Below are 16,138 nucleotides of genomic sequence, written 5' to 3'. Positions count from 1 at the left end.
GAATTGCTCTTTGTTTTTAAATTTTCTTTCTTATGATGACTTTATTTTTTGAGGTAAAATTTACCTTTTAAAATTCTTTTGATCTATAGATTCTCCATATTTTTTCTTGAATTTTTTAAATAAATATTTTGCTTATGTTACAATATAATGGGTTTATTATTTTAATGCACTATTAAGTACTTTTAAATGTTTTTGTTTTTATTTCCAACATGGTAAATATCAATAGATAGAATCCATATAAACAAAAGCTCTTTGAGGCCCCCAACAATTCTTTTTTTCTATTCTTTCTTCTCTCTCTCTCTCCCTCTCTCTCCCTCTCTCTCTCTCTCCTTTTCTCCTTTTTCTTTCTTTCTTCCTATTTTTTAAAAAAAGATTTTATTTATTTATTCATGACAGACACAGAAGAGAGAGGCAGAGACACAGGCAGAGGGAGAAACAGGCTCAATGCAGGAAGCCCAACGTGGGACTCCATCCTGGGTCTCCAGGATCACACCCCAGGCTGAAGGCGGTGCTAAACCACTGGGGCTGCCCTCTTTCTTTCTTCCTTTCTTCCACTTCAGTCCTAAACTTATTATGTAGGGTTTGGATTAACTAATACACACATGCATGTCACACTCTATAGAAGTATTTTAAAATTAATTACAGTGTAACATGTGATTGCTAAGGTTCCATCTAAACCTAAGATTCCACCCTTTTATGCATGAAAATCCTAATATATGTACCATTTTTCAGCACTTTTCATTCTTAAGTCTCCTGTTTCTGGAAATCCCATTGAATCCCCCAGGCCATTTAGCTCTTTCCCTCCCCATGCTCTCCTAGAAGTACATACCTCTTTCATGGCAACTTATTTCAGGCCAGGGAACATGTATTGAGAATTCCAACCTTTGTAAAATGGCATTTGTTCTGGTTTACCCACATTGATCTGCCTTATGTCCCAAACTTCAGTGATTTGAGAAGTACCATCACAGTTTCTTTTTTTTTTTTTTTTTTTTTGCCCCCTATAAGCCTAACACCTCTACTGCTATTTTTCTTTAAGTTGGCACACTTTGGTTTTGAACTTAAACACCGTCATTAGCTTTATACACAGTGTTATCCATGGAATCATCACTTGAAGGTGCTAGCTATGCATTTTTTCACCTATTAAAATAAACCTTTAACTATCTTAAGTGAACACAGAGTGAAAAAAATTTTAACAAATGTTTAAAATACAAAGTAATCATCTTTATAATGCCAAAAATTAGCTCTCATGCCTTCTCTGGTCTGCACAAAGAGCTGTGGGAACCCCTGCTATGTACCTGTGAGGTTCCTTGCCCATCTTGCCCCTTTGGGAGGGCGGGGGACTGGCTTTCATCTCTGTATCACCATGTCAGTAAGCGTGGTGTCTGGTGCATAATATGCTTTTAATAATGTTTAATAAATGAATGTCTCTCTTACTATCACCATAGTGAAATATTATTCGCAAATAGAAATCTTTGCTATTTTCTCTTTGATTCCCAACCTCAGATAACTTCAGCACTCAAACATGGAGTCCAAACATAGTAAGTACCCAAACATGTAGAAGTGAAGTAATGCCTGTTTTTCTACCTCTGAAAACTTTATTGTTGTTTTTATGATAGAACAAGGGTGTATTTCTTTTCTGTTGAAAAAGTTGGTCATTTGTCCCACAGAGTTTCCCATCATCCTCAGATCTGATTTTCCTCTAAATTAGTGTTTAGGTCTAGAGACTTGTTCAAATTCTGGTTCCTTAAAAAAATGGTTGTTATTACTATTTTTGGCAAGATTACTTTATAGGTTGTGTATGTTCTTTCATCAGGAGTCACATAATTTCTGGTTAGTGGCTTAGATGACCCTTTATAAGATCCATCAATTCATGAAGGGTTACAAAACTGTGATAGTTTCTTTCATTTCTTCTTTGTCATTTAGCTGGAATTTCTGTAAAAAAGAAAGTTTCCTCTATGAACAATTTTGTTACACTAAGGTATAGGTCATGCAGAAAATTTGGTCAAATGTTTGCTTTTTATGGTTGTTGTTGTTTTTAAAATAATCCATTGGCTTCCTAGCATCCTCCGAAGGAGTTTGAACTGTGTGGGGTTTTTGTTTAGCTTTATTATGAATAAAAATCACATGTAAATAAACATTTGATACATTTAACCTATTGGAGTTATTATCTGCATGCTCAGATTGTCCCAATTTTGACTAGGGGGTGTCTTTTCAGCTTGGCTCCTGAGATTTTTTTTTTTTTTTTGGTACAATCCTGATAAATTCAGGTAGTTTCCTTGTTGTCTGGTTTTACAAAATGCTTTAACTCATCTTGTACATTTTCTGCCCTAGGCCTGGAATCAACCATTCTTGAAGGAGACTTAGTTCCTTTTAGTGGGAAAGGATTTTTAGAAACCATAATCTGAGTGCTAGTGCTGTTCATTGCTGCTAATCATTATTTTGAGGTCTTTTTAATGTTATATGTATTACTTTTATAAGATGGAATATACCTGAAGTTCATATGCATCTTTCCTATTCAAATTCGAACTTTCAAGCCTACAGAGTTTTTACTTTCTCTTACATTTGTGTTTTCTTTAAACAATACTGAAAGCCTTATTTTTTAACTAAGGAATAATCACTTGTTTTATTTTTTAATGCTATACAACTGCCTCATATTAATAATACCAACATTATTACCAGCAATATGTTTACTAAAAGCCATATTTTTTCTTGTTTTTGTTGTTGTTAGATTATATCCCTTTAGAGATATATAATCAAACTACTATATTGCAAGTTTATTTGGAAAACTCTTTTGAGTTGTTATGCTGAGAAGTTTTGATTCTTGAGGATTATTTCTTTAATTTTATCTCATAATTATGTAAAATATTTACATGGTTCTAAGATTAAATCTCCAAAAAAATTATATTCAAAGGAGTCCAGGGTCTATCCTTGTCCTCTGGCCAATGCTCTTCCCTCTACTGTAGGGAACTATTCTTTAAAAGATTTATGATTTTTTAATATCAAGAAATATGTATTTATACCCTTCTTCTTAAACAGAAGCCCCTGTAAATACTTTTCATCATTTTGCTTTTTTTTTTTTTTTACTTAATAATGTATCTTGGAGATTTCTTCATAGTAGTATGTTAAAATATTACCCATTCCCTTTCATAACTATATAGTACTCCATTGCATGGATGTACCATAGTTTATTGAGTCAGTTTCTATTGATAGGCATTTGAGTTTTTTTCCTGATCTTTTACTCTTCCAAATAATGTTAAGAACCTTATACATGCATCTTTTATTATTTTTGTCAAGGTGGCCTTGAACATATATTTTCTTGTTTTGGTCAGTGCATCTTTATTCAGACATATTCTTTTTAAAAAGATGTTATTTATTTATTCATAAGAGACAGAGAGAGAGGCAGAGAGAAAGGCAGGCTCCTCACAGGGAGCCTGATGTGGGACTCAATTCCCAGACCTCGGGAGCATGCCCTGAGCTGAAGGCAGACACTCAACTGCTGAGCCACCCAGACATCCCTAGACATATTCTTTAATAATTTTTTAGCAAGAATTCTGGAATGGTAAATTCTCTCATATTTTATTTATTTGAAAATATATTTTTGCTTTTAATAATAGTGTTGCTGGGTAAATAATTTTAATAGTTATTTTCTTTCAGTACATTGATGATGGTGCTCCATTGGTCTATATTGTTGCTAGTGAGCATTTTGCTGTTAAGACATGGAACTTTTTCTTTATAGGTAGTTGGCCTTTGCTTGTTGGTTGTTTTAAGATATTCTTTTAGTTTCAGACTTTCTATACTAAGGTGTACTTGGAATGGATACATTTTAATTTACCTTGTTTGGTTTTCATCTTGGTACCTTAATCGGAAGAGTCTTATCTGTAATCACTTCTGCAAAAAATTCTTAGCCATTTTCTTTTGTATTATTCCTTCTTTCAACTCCAACTCCTTTACCTCTCCACCTTTCCTTCTCATGCTCCTATTAATTGTACTTTCTCATTCTACTTTCCATGTCTCTTAATTTCTTTTTCATATATATTATTTCTTATAGTCTCTCAGCAGTTCTTATAATTTACTTAAATGCATATTCCTGTTCACATTTTTAAAAAGTTGCATGGATGTTTTTATTAAGTTGTTCTATGGTGCAAAGTAATTGTGTGTGGAATAGGGTGTTCAGAGCAAGCACAAATCCCAGTGAAAGGACTACTAAAGGATAAAAACTGAGGGAAAGGAGACATCAAATACCTCACATTCTAGAGCTCCTTAGCAACTGGAGTTTATCAAGGATAGCCTCGCTGGCTTTGCTATCTCCAGAAATACCCAGGATCTTAACTATATAATCAGAACACGAAGGAGGGGAGGAAATCATAGGAACCAGGATAAGCCATCATTCTATTGGCAAGATATCCCCTACTGCTAAAAACCAACTGATAGGGGGAAATACCAAACATCACATTGGCATCCCAGTCCCCAGTTGGGTAGCAGATTTGCTGGTGTGCCTTTGTGCCTATGTGAACAGCAGGTGAAGAGAACCTGAGAAAGATAGGAAGGTGGAGCAGCATGGGGACTCCAGAGAGGAGCAAGGAGCCCTCTTTGGCTGCTATTTGGTGGGTCAGGTTCACTTGGGTCAAGTAGACACTGTGGAAAGTAGTCTTTTTTTTTTTTTTTTAAGATTTTATTTATTCATGAGAGACAGAGACAGAGAGACAGAGGCAGAGACAGAGGCAGAAAGAGAAGCAGTTTCCCTGTGAGGAGCATGATGCAGGGCTCTGGAATCATGACCTGAGCCAAAGGCAAATGCTCAACCACTGAGCCACCCAGGTGCCCCTGTGGAAAGTAGCCTTGATTAAATATTTTACCAGTTGCCACCTGAGAGGGAAGGCCACTGGGTGTGGAGATTCCAGTGGTAGGAGACTATGGGATAGACCTTCCAGGACAGAAGCTGAGTGTGGAAACATGAAGAATCACCACCAGCTGCTCTCCTACAGAGGGTAAGAGGCCCAGTGGGTGTTCTGGAGGACTTATGACTGTTCTTGCTTTGTGTTTCTGGTCCTCTCCAGAATCTTTTGTTTCTTTTATCAATAGTTTTACTATTACTGCATTAGGATGGACCCCTTTTCTTGTTTTTTTACATGAGTGAATACATTTATTGCTGTTTGCTGTCTTTACTACTTTTTTTCATTTTTTTGTCCTGTTAATCTCAACACTGACCTTTTAACCTCATTACGCTATGTGTTGACATACAGCTCCCTGGTGTTTGATGTGATTCTTCATACTACAGCGAGACTGCTTTAGTCCATCCAGCATTTGTTACCAACTTCCTTCTCTGTATCCAGGTGCTCTGTCACCACCCTCTTTCTGCACTGACCAAGCCCTCTTTTGCAGTTGCAGCCACTGTCTTGATGCTCCTCATAACCAGCCCTTACATGTGCTTTGTGCTCCAATGAAGGGGCCACTTGTGCAACCAGGTAGGAAGAGATCGATTTTTCCAGAGTGATTTATACCCTCTGATAATTGAGCTATCATCAGTGACACCACTGAGCATGCAAAAGAAAGTGGCACCTCTAGTTACAGGGAGAGCTAAGTCCTTGGAAGCATCTGAAAATGGTGACAGGACCATCAGGATATCAAAATAAAATTCTAGCATCTTCAGGGGCCCTTGGACAGTATATGTGAATTTAAAAGAAAGAAATATTCTATGTTCAAGGAAAATTCTGCTAATGAGAACTGAGTTTTGAAAGTAGTATTAAGCAAAGCCAGAGAGGTAACCTTGATATTACCCCCATTTTTTTGTGCTTCTTTCCATAAACAGAAATTAAGAAAGACGATGTGTTCTCCTCTCCTATGGTCTTATGACATCCCAAAGTACAGATAAACATCCCAACCACTGTAATACCATGCTGCATGACAAGTGGCTAGGAATGTCAAACTTGATAGGCAGAGAGGCTTGGGTTTGAATCTTGATGTTGTTTACTTTTTGCATGACCTTGGGCAAGTCACTCACCCTTTTTGGCTTGTTTCCTTATAATACCTATTTTACAGAGTTGTGGTGAGGTTTAAACATGAAATCAATGTAGAAACACTTGGCACCTGGCCTATAACTCACAGGTTAGCTTCTCTTTGGACCATGAGAATAAAACCCACATTGGAATGAGCTTCGACTTATATTTCTCTTCTCTTTGATTTGTTGTTTGATTTCACTGATTGGAAAACAAGTCATACAGATTAAACTGTTAGAGAAGAGTATGCTTGCTGACCTTAGAAATATTATAAATAGAGATTTAAATAGAAGTTGGATGAAAGAAAGCTGTCCTCTATGAAAACAGTGAATCATGGCGGTAGATGGACCCTTTTCTATTTTAACAGGGTTTCTAGGCCATGAGCCCTCTATTTATCTTCTTAAGCATAAGCTGGTCAGTGCTTTTGATGACAGTGCTAAGAACTGATGATTTCTTTATCCCTAGAACAATTGAAGACAGAGGAGGAAAGAGTAAATCTCTAGAGTTCTTAAGATTGGGGATCGCCTGCTCAGGGATCATCTTTATATGTACAAGGACAAATTGTAGGCACAAGAAACTTTAAGTTTCTTCCCTGCTTTTCTGGTAAAACCCACCAGTTCAGAACCTTAGGAACCTTACTCTCTTGCCCTTGCTTCCTTCAGTCAGAGCCTGAATGTGGTTTGGAATAGAAATGCTGGAATTGAGAGCATGTCTTAAAGTAGAACAGACCTGGATTGGATCCTGGTATATGGTCAGTGCTCTGTAAATTGAGTCTGTTATTATTTTTACTCCCAATTCAGCTTTTGTACTTCAGTCACATTGATCTTTAATCTTCCTTTGAATGTTTCTGTGTAGAGGAGTCTTTAAGTGATTAGTTTTGGATCTGTAGCTTTTATATTCTGCATTTTGAATTCTGTCCATGTAGCCAACCTACTCGTGCTAATTGCAGTGCTTTCAGGATAGAAGACATTTCTTAGATACAGGGTCTATTCCAGAGCATTCAAGGAAACTGACAGATCATTCTGGGATGGGCTTTATTCTACTTTCCAAATTCAGTTTTTCTTCTCAAACTGTTCCAGAACCTGTGAATTCAAAGACCCTCATTTTAGTATCAGAGTTTTATACCATTACCTCCCACTCCCGCTTCATAATTTGGCCAGAAAATCATATAGAAATGGTCAGGGGACCCTGATGCCTTGTATTGAAAAGGTATATATTAATGCTTATCTTCTTCTCTTCTCAGCTCTTGATCAGAGCTTGGCCACCCTCTAGGTAAAGATGCAGTTAGGATTTTTGCCAGCCTTTATGTTGTTTCATTTCCTTGGCTTCAGAAGTTCCCCTGCCTCGTGCCACTCTCTGTCACATTTTCTATTACTGGAGCCCCTCCTTTCCTGGCCATATCTCAAGTTCTGGTTCTTTTGGGATGAGATGTCATTATAAACCTAGTAATTTTAAAGATAATAGTAATAGGCAAGATTTACTGAATTTTTTCACCACGTGTTAGACACTGTTGTAACCACTTTATACACATGAACACATTTAATATTCAAAACGGCTCCATGAAATGGATGCAATTATTATCTCTTTTATAGATGGGGAAACTGCTACAAGAGAGGATCAGTACCCTGTATAACTATAGCAAGTGGACAATAGCTTGGCCACAGGTCTGCTTGGACATTTAGGTGCTGACTGTGGAGAATTTCCTCTGTAAGCACCTCTAGGCTCTGGATACTGATGTCCAGGGTTCTGGCTCAGACAATCCCAAATAAGGCACTCTTGTCATCAGCAAGAATGCAACATAAAAACATTTCCTACAAAATTTATAAAATGCTGGAATGTATCATTTCCGCAAATCTCTTTAAAAGCATGTCTGCCAGACAACCATTATGACATTACCTTTGTACTCAGAAAAAAATTATGAAGTAATAAAAAAAATACTAAAATAAGGTCACTTCCCTCCTCTTAACACAGTGCTGAGAAGGTATTTTTAGAGCTTGTTTTCCAAACAAAGGATGTTGAGCTGAAGAAGTCACTTTCATTTGGAAATCAGGTGAAAGTCAACAACATTGCTGCTTATGAAATGAAAAAACAATGCATTCCCAGGAGAGTATCTCTATATGCAAATTAATTTCTAAGGTCAAAAAAAATTAGACCTAATTCAGCCTAACAACAGGTAATTTTGAAAAGAGTCTATTTAGGAACTACCCACTAAGTAGGAGTTAGTTAGCAGGCCACAATTATTTTTTGGTTTATTGTAAAATTCACTTGCAGAGACATAGCCTATTCGTGGGGGCCGGGGGGATAGGGGACAGGACCCTGATTTGAAACATGTCGCTGCCAACTAAACAATGAAATGAAGAGAACAATAAACAAAGGAAATCTTTCCAAAGGCTCTCTTCATTTACATTCTGAGATTACTGGCCTCATCTCTCTGCTGAAATAGCCTTGCGTTACCGGCCGTCCAAAAGCATAATCAGGTACTAGCGGGAGCTTTTGCTCCAGCAAACTGCACGAAGAATATTTGAATGCTGCCAAGACTATAGGTGCCTGTTTCAAGTTGTCATAGTATATGCTATAATGTGTCATAAATAAGGGAGGTATATTTATAAATCTGACATTAAAAATGTGTTCCTAAAATATCTCGTGTGTTCCCCAGCCATGTCAGCATAGAAATAATGTTTAGTATTTGTTTATTTTACTGGACCACCCCATGAACCTGGGGGAAACATGTTAGAAAAAAAATTATAGCTACGCCAACTATTCTGGGAGATACACGAGCCCTCCATGTTTATCAGGTTGAGGGCACTGTATTTTGATGTCAATAAGCAATTTTTCCAGCCCGGTCTCCTGCCCGACCCTTTTAATCCATCAATATATTATTAGAGATAAAGTTGGTGGATGCCTGCTGCAGTTAGAAGATAAATGACATCTCTGAAGTCAGGCATTAAAGACTAGATTAAGGCCTTGTGACACCGTTTTCAGTGCTCATCTGTGCACTTCTGTTCAACCTATCACACTGAGTGACAAGAAAGAAAAATAATGAACTGGGCCAGGGGAAGAAGAAGGAAAAAAAAAAGGCAGAAAAAGAGAGAGATTTTTTTCCCTCCTAACACACAAACTACATCAGTTCATACTCGGGATTAGACTGCATTTAAAGAAAGGAAAAAAGAAAAGAAAATGGGGAATTGGGAAGGACAGGGAAGGGGCTGTTCTATAAAGATGAAAATAGACAGGCAAAAGGAACATTAAAGCCAAGAATTCCATTTCTGCCTGGCCAGTGTGGCTTTTGGTACCCCCCACCTGCCTCCCAGCCTCTCCCATGCAGACGTTTCCCAGTTGGCATCCAGTTGCTCTAGGAATCTGCTCCGTCTCTGAGTTGGGAGTGCTTACATAAATCTTGCTAAGAGGCAGCACTCGGTTCTAAATCTTAGTGAATCATGTTCTTTTATTCCCGCCAAAGAATTTCCTTCACACTGCTACCATTGGTCTGGTTGGAGGTATTAGAGTTCTGTAATTGTGTTCTAATAGTGATTTGAATACAGCTCCTGACTTGACAAATACACATGTTGAATTTTTTCTGACTGTGTGGAAAACAGTGGCTACAAATTAATTGTAAGGTGGAAGCTAAAGGAAAGGGAAATGTAGGCCAGGGGAGAATGTTTAGGTTTGTGGGCAGCGGGCCTAGAGTCTACTCTAAAGCTGATTTGCCCTCATTATTTTTTAATCACTTATGTAGAAATAAAACCACCCCTCTCCCCATATGTTATGCCACATTTGTAAGAATAGAAGGGACACCTTCTTTGTAGAACTCTTCTGTTCTCAGTGTTTCAACAATCCTCTTTAGAACCCAAGTCCATGAGACATTTATGCGCATCATGGTATGGTATTCCTGGGACCCTCCACAGTGGAACACATACACTGATATTTGGTAACTGAGAATTCACAAACACCGATCTCTGACCTCAAGCTCCTGCTGAATGTCTTATATAAATTCTTCTGCCATCATAAATATCCCTTGTCTCCAATTAAACACTTGGCTTTCTGGCCATTAGCAAGCTTCTCTGACTGTTTGTCTTATTATCCAGGGTCCGTACAGTCCATCTGTTTCCAAACCCTGGACTTTGCTTCCTTCTTGCATGTCCCTTGTTCCTTACCTCTTCTGTAGTCCCAATTCAAGGCCTCTTTGTCCCAGGCTTTGTTTTCCCATTCAGTCTCTGTCCTTCAAGCCATCATACAGCTGTCACCAGATTGATCTTCCCCAAACTCTTCTTTCACTATGACATTCCTTGCTCAAAACTTCAAATTCCTTATTATAGCATTAAGACCCTCCAGAATCTGATCCAACTGCTTTTCCAGTCTTTTTTTTTTTTTTTTTTTTATCTCTTTGTCTTCTAAAACTCCTCAGCAAGGTAGTTCACATACTTCAGACATGGTTATCATTTACTCATCTCTATTTACTTACTGTTGTTGTTCCTTGTATTGACATTTTCTTCCTGAAACCTCTACTTATCCAAAAGCTGTACCTCCCTTGCTCACTTTCCTCCTTTTCCATTTGACTGTCCTTGTCTTCCCTCAGTTGGACTGGTTTTTGCCTCCTCTGAAATACCATGCCTCGTGTTGGTAGAACACTGATGGCTATAAGTGGCAGAACATAACTTGGCTTAGAAAGGTAACTGGTTAGGGGATCCCTGGGTGGCGCAGCGGTTTGGCGCCTGCCTTTGGCCCAGGGCGCGATCCTGGAGACCCGGGATCGAATCCCACGTCGGGCTCCCGGTGCATGGAGCCTGCTTCTCCCTCTGCCTGTGTCTCTGCCTCTCTCTCTCTCTCTCTCTCTATCATAAATAAATAAAAATTAAAAAAAAAAAAAAAAAAAAAAAGAAAGGTAACTGGTTAGAAGATGTGGTAATCATGGAAAAGGCAGGGGGTTTGTGGGTCTCAAAGAATCCAACCAGAAGATTGGCATATCCTTAGAATTTACTTTGCTTTGCCTCTGCTTATTTGTAAATGTTGAATTCATTACCTCCATGACAAGGGGAAAGGTGAAAGGAAGGTATTACAATTGGTTCAGCCAGGGCATGGTTGGTTTATTGCAGAAGTGGTCATGACTTTTCACTCCTCCTTCCCGGTGACTTTGTAGCTTCTTCCATCAAGGAATGGAGTCTATTTATTTCCTCACCCATTAAATCATGGCTGGCTTTGAACTTGGCTTTGGTGTCAACAGAATACAGCAGAAGTGATGCTGTGTCAGTTCCAAGCCTAGGCCTCAAGAGGCCATGTATACTTCCCTTTTCTTTCTCTGAGACCTGCTACTGCCATGTGAACAAGTCTGGGCTAGCCTGCATGATAATGAGAGACACGTGGCCCAATCATCCCTGTTACTAAACTGACAACCAGCTAACCACAAGGGGCAGAGCTGTTTAGTGAGTTATGAGTAACATCATTATGCCCAGCTGAGACCAGAACCATTAGATGAGTACAGACCAAAGTGCCAGCCCACAAAATCATGAATTACATAAATGGTTGGTGTTTTAAGCCACTAAGTTTTGAGATGTTTTGTTATACACAAAAAAAAAAAAAAAAAAAAAAAACCTACTTGGCATAAAGGTGAGATGTATAATGACAGCAGTTCCCACTGGAACCACATAGTTTAGAGTAGAAGTTGGAAAGTTAGGTTCTGTAGAGAGCAAGTACAGACACTTCTAGGCACTTAGTGTAGGACTAGTGCATTTTGTTTTCTCTCAACTAGATAGTAGGCCTTTTAGGGCAATGTCTAACATGGTTCATCCCCTCTAGTGATTAGTAGATACTGGTTAATCTTAGTGAAATTTTCATTTAATCTTAGTGAAATGTTGAGGTGCCTGGGTGGCTCAGTGATTGAGCATCTGCCTTTGGTTCAGGTCATGATCCCGGGGTTCTGGGATCGAGTCCCACATTGGGCTCCCCACCAGGGAACCTGCTTCTCCTTCTGCCTATGTCTCTGCCTCTCTCTGTCTCCCATGAATAAATAAATAAAATCTTAAAAAAATAATAATCTTAGTGAAATGGGTAACAAGATGGGATGTTATTCTACCATAATTCTAACTTGTATAAGACCTAAAGATTTTTATCATTGACTTATGATTAAACCTTAGAATTCTAAGGATATTCCTGAAAAAAAAAAAAAAAAAAAGACCAGCAAAAAACCACAGACTCTTCCATGTGCTACATAAAAATGCAAGTTTGGTGTCATACTTCAGCAATAGTTCTCATAAAATTTAGGACTCAACCACCTCATAAAAAGGAAATACTTTGGACACCTGGGTGGCTTAGTTGGTTAAGTGTCTGCCTTCAGGTTAGGTCATGATCCCAGGGTCCTGGGATCGAGTCCCACATTGGGCTCCCTGCTTCTCCCATTTCTCTGCCTGCCACTCCCTGTGCTTGTTGTGTTCTTTCTCAAGTAAATAAATAAATAAAGTCTTTAAACAACAACAAAAAAGAAATACTTCTTGCGGTGCTCACAACAAAATTTCTATCTATTCTTCCTGTAGAAACTGAGCCTACTCATGGTTTATCACTGACAAAACATCCACGGTTACCATTTGTTGAGCATCCACTATGAGCCAGTATCTTAGTCCATTTTGACTGCTACAACAAAAGTATCAAAGACTGGGATGCTTAAACAATAAGCACTTATTTCTCACAGTTCTGGAGGTTGGGAAGTTCCAAAATTAAGGCACCAGCAGATTCAGTGTTTGATAAGGGTTTATTTACTTCATAGCCTCATTCTTGTTCTGCTCATGTGGCAAAAGGAATAAGAGCACTCTTGAGGTCTCTTTTATGACGGCACTAATCCAATTCATGAGGGCTCCATCCTTATGATCTAATCATCTTCCAAAAGCTTTACTTTCAAATACCATCACATTGGGTGTTAGGATTTCAACATATGAATTTTGGGGAGGATGTAAGCATTCAGTCTATAACAACCAAACACTCTGCTTGTTATGGCATAAACAATATTTCATTAATTTGAATCCTTAATGGTCTTTGCAGATGATGGTGAATGATGGTGAAGTTTGAGATGAGATTACACTAGACAGTAGTGGGCCCTAAATCTATGGATTGGTGTCCTTAGAAGGAGAGAGAAGAGGAGAGGGAGACAGAAAAGGAGTAAGGTCATGTGAGTATCCACAGAGGGGGACTGGAGTTATGCTGCCACAAGCCAAGGATGACAGGAACTCCAGAAGCTGGAAGAAATGAGGAAGGATTCCCTCCTAAACCCTTCAAAGAGAGAAATTGAAAACAAACAAACAAACAAAAAAAAGAGATTGTGGCTTTATTATACATAAAAATAAACTCAAATGGATTAAAGACCTAAATGTGAGACCCATAACCATTAGAATCCTAGAAGAGAGCATAGGCGATAATGTCTCTGACATCAGCCATAGCAACATTTTTCTAGAAATGTCTCCTGAGGCAAGGGAAGTAAAAGCAAAAATAAACTACTGGGACTATATCAAAATAAAAAGCTTTTGTATGGCAAAGGAAACAATCAACAAGGGAACCTATTGAATGGGAGAATATATTTGCAAACGATGTATCTGAGAAAGGATAAATATCCAAAATATATAAAAAAGCCATACAATTCAATATCCAAAAAACAAATAATCCAATGAAAAAATAGGCAGAAGATATCCACATGGCCAACAGACACATGAAAAGATGTTCAATATCACTCATCTTCAGGAAAATACAAATCAGAAGTACAATGAGCTATCACTTCAGACCTATCAGAACATCTAAAATAAAAAACACAAGAAATGACAAGTGCTAGTGAGGAAGTAGAGAAGGAACCTAGTGCGGTATTGGTGGGAATGCAAACTGGTACAGCCACTATGTAAAACAGTATGGGGATTACTCAAAAAATTTAAAATAGAACTACCTTATGATCTGGTAATTTCTTTACCAGGTATTTATACCCCAAATACAAAAGCACTAATTCAAAGAGATACATGCACCCCTATGTTTATAGCAGCATTTTTTTTTTTACAATAGCCAAATAGTGCTGGTATATATGTATGTATATATGTATGTTTGTTTATTTACTTATTTAGAGTGCACAAGTGGGGTGAGAGGAGGGGCATAGGGAGGGAGAGACTCAAGCAGGCTCCATGGCCAGCATGGAGCCTGATCTGGGGCTTAATCACACAACCCTGAAATCATGATCTGAGCTGAAATCAAGAGTCCAATACCTAACTGAGCCACCCAGGTGTCCCTACAATAGCCAAATTATGGAAGTAGTCCAAGTATTCATCGATAGATAAATGGATAAAGACAAAGTGGTATATACATACTATGAGATATTATTCAGCCATGAAAAGGAATGAAATCTTGCCATTTGCAACAACATGGATGGAGCTAAAGAATATAATCCTAAGTGAAATAAATTAGTCATAGAAAGACAAATTCTGTATGATTTCACTCATGTGGAACTTAAGAAACAAAACAAATGAGCAAAGGAAAAAAAGAAGCAAGAGCATGGGTTGCCAGCATTTTTTTTTTTTAAAGACACATTTATTCAGCGTCATGAACAGACTATTACATTTAGCAATCAACAGCATGGGTGCAAAAAAAAAAAATCTACATTAAAACCCTTTGTTGGAATGCTTTACACTTTCCACAGAACAGAAACTAAAATAACCTGTTATACAATTAGTCACAAATACAGTCCTCGAGTTTTTTGCCCATACACATGAGTATTGTCTAAAACATGTCTTCTTTGTAGCAGCTAGGCCCTGCCACTACTGTGCTTGGCTGAGTTCACAAATCTGTTGTAACCTGTAGCTTCCCTGTCACTTCTCTGGCTCTCCTCTCCTGCTAAGCTTTGTTTCCTGGCAGTAATTAAAACCTTCTGCCACTGCCATAGCTGCTGCTGCTGCTGGAACCGCCATAGCCACCTTGGTTTCGTGGTTTGGCAAAGTATTGGCCTCCACCACCATAGGGGCCAGAGCTTCTGCCTCCAAAGTTTCCTCCTTTCATGGGTCCAAAATTTGAGGATTGATTGTTGTAATTGCCAAAATCGTTATAGCTTCCGCCACCTCCAAAGTTGCTTCCGTCATTACCAAATCCGTTATAGCCATCCCCACTGCCACCGTATCCACCACCACCTCGACTGCCACCGAAGCCACCTCGACCACTGAAGTTCCCTCCACGACCAAAGTTGTCATTCCCACCAAAACCACCTCCACGACCACCACCAAAGTTTCCAGAACCACTTCGGCCTCTTTGGCTGGAGGAAGCACTAGCCATCTCTTGCTTCGCTAGGGCTTTCCTTACTTCACAGTTGTGGCCATTCACGGTATGGTATTTTTGAATGACAGTCTTGTCTACAGAGTCGTGGTCATCAAAGGTCACAAAAGCGAAACCTCTCTTTTTGCCACTGCCTCGGTCAGTCATGATCTCAATCACTTCAATTTTCCCATACTGTTCAAAATAATCTCTTAGATGATGTTCTTCAGTGTCTTCTTTAATGCCACCGACAAAAATCTTTTTCACAGTTAAGTGGGCACCGGGTCTTTGAGAATCTTCTCGGGAGACAGCCCTCTTTGGTTCCACGACTCTTCCGTCCACCTTGTGCGGCCGGGCGTTCCTGGCTGCGTCCACCTCCTCCACGGGGGCCTACGTGACCAACCCAAAGCCTCTGGAGCGCTTGGTGTCGGGGTCTCTCATTACCACACAGTCCGTAAGCGTCCCCCATTGCTCAAAATGGCTCCTCAGACTCTCATCGGTCGTTTCGAAGCTCAAACCTCCGATGAAGAGCTTCCGCAGCTGCTCGGGCTCTTTGGGAGACTCTGACTTAGACATGACGGCGGTGGGAGGGGAGACTTTAACGATGCTTACTCGGCGGCGTCCAGGGGCAGAAAGGAGTAATCTACGTTCGTCAGATTGCCAGCATTTTGAATTTGGAGTTAAGGCCTCCAGAATTGTGAGAAAATAAGCTTTTGTTTGGAGCCACTCAGTTTGTAGTAATTTGTCAAGGCAGCCCTAGAAAATGCATACAATGATTAACCAGGGTGTCATTCATTCCTAGGGTGTCAAGGAAGAAGAAGTTCTGGAGAAGGCCGAGCTTCATAGAGGAGGTCAGGTTGCAAAACAGGAAGGTTTAG

General features: G+C 39.0%; 1 protein-coding gene across 1 annotated transcript; it reads right to left on the bottom strand.

The window, feature by feature from the left end:
- Positions 1-14,623: 14,623 nt before the first annotated feature.
- Positions 14,624-15,923, bottom strand: LOC140613964 (heterogeneous nuclear ribonucleoprotein A1-like). The gene has a single exon (XM_072792602.1). It carries the CDS (start codon positions 15,426-15,428, stop codon positions 14,874-14,876), a length of 555 nt encoding a protein of 184 aa, XP_072648703.1. The 5' UTR covers positions 15,429-15,923; the 3' UTR covers positions 14,624-14,873.
- Positions 15,924-16,138: the final 215 nt, after the last annotated feature.

The sequence above is a fragment of the Canis lupus genome, chromosome 22, assembly GCF_048164855.1.
Source record: "Canis lupus baileyi chromosome 22, mCanLup2.hap1, whole genome shotgun sequence".
NCBI classification, from domain to species: domain Eukaryota; kingdom Metazoa; phylum Chordata; class Mammalia; order Carnivora; family Canidae; genus Canis; species Canis lupus.
Note: the sequence above shows the minus strand (reverse complement) of the source record. Positions and strands in the feature narration are given on the sequence as shown.

What these genes read in the sequence shown, in the direction of transcription:
- LOC140613964 (XM_072792602.1), bottom strand. Translation starts at nt 15,428, where the DNA reads ATGACTGACCGAGGCAGTGGCAAAAAGAGAGGTTTCGCTTTTGTGACC.